General features: G+C 41.5%; 1 protein-coding gene across 1 annotated transcript; it reads left to right on the top strand.

The window, feature by feature from the left end:
* The first annotated feature begins 3434 nt into the window (after window positions 1-3434).
* LOC109625919 (claudin-23-like) lies at window positions 3435-5174 on the top strand. The gene has a single exon (XM_020081517.2). It carries the CDS (start codon window positions 3519-3521, stop codon window positions 4332-4334), a length of 816 nt encoding a protein of 271 aa, XP_019937076.1. The 5' UTR covers window positions 3435-3518; the 3' UTR covers window positions 4335-5174.
* Window positions 5175-5379: the final 205 nt, after the last annotated feature.

The raw sequence follows: 5379 nt of genomic DNA, 5'->3' as shown, positions 1-5379 counted from the left end.
ATTGGTAATGAAGAAAGTACCTAGGCCTTATTCACACTGAGCGCGAAAAGCCTGACTGTCCCTCAACTGATAAAACCAACACATATGACAAATAACATAGTTTACATTGTAAAAATATACAATAACAGGTTGTACTTTACACTATAATTGTGTTTTTGGCAAATGTAACATGACAATGGGCTTTTTCAAAGAGGTTTTTATCCAACATTATAGACATACACACTATACAATAGTATAGACAATATGTGGCACCGAACTGGTATATGAGGTGATCATATTTTCAAAATAAAATACAATTCAATTATTCTTATCCACATGTTATCATATGAACACAGTGTGATGAGCCAAAAATATATTTAAAATGTATTCAATCAAATCACTGGGTAAGATTTATGAGAAAGGTGTGTTTGTGTGACTGACAGATGACTCAGTGGAGGTATGTTAGTTACCACACAGGTTTGGACTCACTTTATTGTTCCTCCTTCGCTCCACTGAAGTTGCATCCTGTTTCCTGCGTTTCCTGCCCTCAGTAGGAATCCAAGCTACAAATATCGATTCAGAAATCAAAGGGCTGTAGATTTCATCTCTACATACATGTGACAGAATTTGTCTGAGCTGCCTCTTTTTGGTGTGGGTGTGTGTGTGGGTGTGTGCGTGCGTGTTGGATGCTATTTCCTGCAGCCTTTACTCCACTTGGTGACTTTACACTTGCAACACTCACAGCCTCTGTTGCTATGCATAAGCATGTGTTTGATTACATTCCCAGTTTCTTTATAAAGGTTCAATTTCATACTTTGCTGATCACATGCTGCACAGAATCTATTCTCATACACTGGTTGACAATCAGAACTAAAGAACAAGTATCGCTTGAGGGATCAGTCACTGCTATCAGTGTTTTTTAAAGTGTTTCTATCCATGAACTGTAACCACAAATTACAGCACCTTGTAAACGCATTCTTCACTGAATTGTGACGCGAGCTGTCACACAAATGTCAAGAAAAATTTAGTCACGTATACATACATCAATGTTGTGATGCTCAGAAACAAAACCCAGAACAGAGATGAATAAAAATCTACTGAAACATTGTTCTTGAAAGAAGGCAGAATAAAACACATACAATATCTCAGTTGTCTCATTATATCTCATTAAGATGCATTTAAAGATAACAGACAATACCTTCTTAAGATTAGCAAGTATAGATCTTCCCAAACGGTCTGAAATAATGTAAATAACAATACATTTAAAAGCAAACACACTGTCGATTGTATCATTTTTCTATTTATTTGTTGAATATAAGTTTAAAGATGAAGAACAACTTAAAAATTGAGGAAGACTTTGGAAAACTGTTTTTTCTCAGGGTCTGGGAGGTTTTGCTTCGATTTCCAACTGGTGCTTTTAAAGTCAAAATCTCTGCTTGAAGGCCGAAGTCATTGGTCAATTGAAATCGTCATATGTCCCACAATCTACCACAGTGACAACATATTCATTCAAGGATTTGAGACACTAATGTCTTTCATTTAACCCTTAAATGCATCCAGATGATCATACAGCACTATTTAAAACAAAGTGCATTTTTGAAACATGATTCAAAACCTTTCAGGACTGAGGCAAATAAGATTAATATGACATTTTAAAAAACAAGAATACAAAATTAATATTAATAAAGTATTAACATAAAGCTTAAAAACAATAGGACTAGTTGTGCCGTGGCTGTGACATCTGCGCCAAAATGGCAATTAAATGTAAAAATATACAATTAATATACGACCATGACCCTCTGTTGTATATACGTCTGTTTAAATCAGCCACTAGCAGATCAGCTGATCACATGTTTGGAAGTGATTTAAAAAAGACTGTGGTGTCAGGATGAATAAGCAGAGTTCTGCCTGGTCGGTTGGTCGACATGCCTTACATTCCTCTTCCAACCGCTCTTTGCGTTACAGAGTTTAAACTTGTAATTAAAACCATGTCATCACAACAAAACATTTTAAAAATGAGAAATGATTCTATGTCTTTAACTACTGAGGGCTCTGGCTATAGATGCAAGAGTCACACAACATAAATCACATAAATCATCTCATCTTTTCCCATTACAAAAAGCAGTTTGTTGTTTGTCAGTTTTTTAAATGAAGCAAATGAACACCTAGGACAGGTGTGCCTTGTTCGGTGACTCCCAACCATCAATCACAAAATGCCACGTGGTGTTAAATCAGGTAGGATGTCGTGAGGCGACGACTCGAAGCTGAGAGGTGGCAAGTTTAAAAATAAAAACCTCTCTGGACTCTCATAGACTTAGAAAAGTTAACCACTTGCCCCGTGAGGTTGATGAAGACGATGGTAATGTGCAAGTCTCGATGATGTCATGAGAGTTGTTCACTTTTAGGGTTTTCAACTGAATTAAACGTGTGTGAATAGTTTATATGGGAAACAAAAACAAATAGAAACATAGCAACAGATAGATGAAACAGAGGAAGAGAACAGAGAGAGAGGAAGAGGCAGGTTGTCAATGGATTCCTGCAGAACTACATTCTTAACGAAAACAGTTCCCACACAATCACAGTTTGAAATCTCTCAGTCCGGCTTGTTCTACTAAACTAAATCCTGATTCTAACAGAAGTTCTCCAAACTAACAACATATTTATCCAAGAGTTTTCCTGAGCTGAGGCACCAGTTAGAATCTGTTGAGGTTTAGATAAAGACGCATCAGTATGTGCTTCGGTCTCATTCTGGTTTTATTGTGTTAATCACAAACCTGTTGTAAAAGATTAACCACCCCAACCCTCACCATCTTTGATGATACATACTGTTTTCTTAGCGAGCTATAAAACTAAACTTTCATTCACTCTCCAAGTTAATAAAAAGCTGAGAAACTGCTGTAAAATATGTATTTGGTTTATCAACTTTGCAAAAACTTTGTTTGTTTGTTTAAGTCATGGATTTGGATGAATCCATGAAGCATGTGTAGGGGACTTATGAGGGTGTGCAATTTGAGGCAGATCCAAATAAAACCCTTGATTTAATGCGGTTTCACAGGGGGAGTGTTGGGCCTTGTTGTGTCGAGTTCAGTTTATGCGTTCGCCTGCATGCAGAAAACTTCAGTGATTTAAGTTATTCAAACGAAATCAGACTACTCACAGGACTGAAAAGTTTGTGTGAGTTACATAAATGGAAATAAATATTGAATTTGACATTTTGCAACTTGAGCAGGCTGATGATGGCCACCAGCCTTTAACTGACGGATGTTTTTCTTGTTCTTCATCACGCATCGGACATTTCCATAATAAACGTCGAGTCGAAACTCCCCCCCCCCCCCCCCCCCCCCCCCCCCCCTCTCTCTCTGTTCATCTTTGCACGTGAGGATGAAAAAGCTCCACAGGTGAAGCCGGAGCCCCGCCCCCCGCCAGGTTTCAGTCGGACTCGTTTATAAGAGCAGCTGTTGAAGTTGTCACAACTCCGTCACTTCTCTAAAAGTTACTACTCTCTCATTTGAATTGGGAGCAAACAACAAGAGGCAATCATGCCGAGTCGATCCGCGCAGGACTGGATCCGCTTGTCCCTGCGCACACCGGGCATCCTGATCTTCGGGATGGTCTTGGTTCCCTGCGGCTGGGTGCTGAACCTCACCGCCACCGTGGCCCCCAACTGGAGGACCCTCCACGACATCCCCAACACCCCGTCGGTCGAGTTCATCGAGCAGGGCATCTGGGACATCTGCAGGACCACCACGATCTCCCAGAGGCCGGAGTGCAACCTGCAGGACACCACGTACTTCAACAACCAGATCATCGAGGTGGCGCAGGGGTTGATGGTCGCCTCCCTGATCGTGACCCTGATCGGCCTGGCCGTGGCCATCCCGGGGGTCCGCTGCTGGAAATCCGAACCCAACTGGACGGTGGCCGGCCTGGGCGGACTGCTCTTCTTCCTCGCGGGCGTCATGACCATCATCCCCATCGCCTGGTACACCCACATCATAGACGACGTCGCCACGGTGTCCCCGGTGATCGACGTGCGCGTCGGCTACTGCATCATCCTGGGTTACATCGGCGGGATTTTCGAAGTGCTGGGGGGCTTCGTCATGTTCATCGGCATCTGTCGCTGCTGCGGCGGGAAGAACCGAGGCGAGAGGCGGGTCGAGGACGTCATGGGCCCGCAGTTCACCCAGAAGCCGCCGCCGAGACCCGTCATCGTGCCGAGCCTGAACCGGGCCAGGAGCAACGTCAGCAGCGTGCCTTACTCCCAGGACGATGATGTGTCCTTCCCCCGAGCCAAGAGCCCCGCAGCCCCGTCAGCCAACAGCTCGTACAGCGGCAGACCCTACGATGCTGACTTGTGAGAACATCTGGACGCACACATCTGGACAAAAGGGGAAAATCAACTTGAAGATGGGCTCAACAAAGAGGAACGGAGAGTGCACATGATTCCAGGAAGAAGTCATGGTACTAACAAAATGACTTAACATCTATATTATTAAAAAAAAAGCCTATTCATGTTCAGGAGTTTGACCTTTAAGTCACCATTGTTGTGTCTGGTGTGAAACCAGATGTGAAAGGAATATTTTATCCACAGATCAAACACCTTAGATATAGTTCGAATAGATGTAAACTCACTTTTACATGAATGAAGAAGAATGAATTAAACTAGACCAGAGTATTGAAGTGTTTGAAGGCATTGAAGTGTTTGAAGGTATTATAAGAATAATGTGTTCAATCTTTAATAAGAGGTCAAGGCTACAGATTAGAGTCATTATGAGCTTTTACATCATTACACTCATGTGCCTCTAGCTGTGCAGTAGAATGTTGTAGTGAAGAATTTAAGGATATTACAGCGGAAACAGATTAAGTCTGGAAAGTGAAGGATTCTCTATGATTAACTTCTTTTAGTGAATCGTGAAAAGAAGATCTATTTTGCCTCGTCTGTCTTTTTACATTCTGCAAATGATGCTGTACTCCATTTGTAAATATTTCTCTGAGGAGCATTTTATTCCCCCGTGTTCACTGGCTAATGCAACTTCTTTTTTATGTAAATACTGTATTCTTAATGCACTTTACAACTATGGCCGAGCTCATAGAAGGATGGGCCACGTGTTGAGAAACATCCTGAGCTGATCAATATTGTCCCCATGCATGGCTCTGTGACACAAGTGCTGTTTATTAAATGTTCACTTTGAATAATACACGACTTGGTCTCTTTTGTTTTTTAAACGTAATTGTATTTGTATGTTTGAGTGGAGGGACGGATGCAAAGCAAACTTATGAAAGTTTTCACAGCAGAAATACCTGGAAAAAATAGATATTTTTTAGAAATTATACACCAAACGTTCTCTAACTTTTAATTGAAATACAAATGGATTTAGGCCTCTTGTACTGCAGGGAAGGTCC

Source organism: Paralichthys olivaceus, chromosome 18 (genome assembly GCF_024713975.1).
Source record: "Paralichthys olivaceus isolate ysfri-2021 chromosome 18, ASM2471397v2, whole genome shotgun sequence".
Classification (NCBI taxonomy): domain Eukaryota; kingdom Metazoa; phylum Chordata; class Actinopteri; order Pleuronectiformes; family Paralichthyidae; genus Paralichthys; species Paralichthys olivaceus.
This window is presented reverse-complemented; position numbering and strand designations above follow the sequence as displayed.

Coding starts and splice junctions, on each gene's coding strand:
- LOC109625919 (XM_020081517.2), top strand. CDS start 3,519: ATGCCGAGTCGATCCGCGCAGGACTGGATCCGCTTGTCCCTGCGCACA.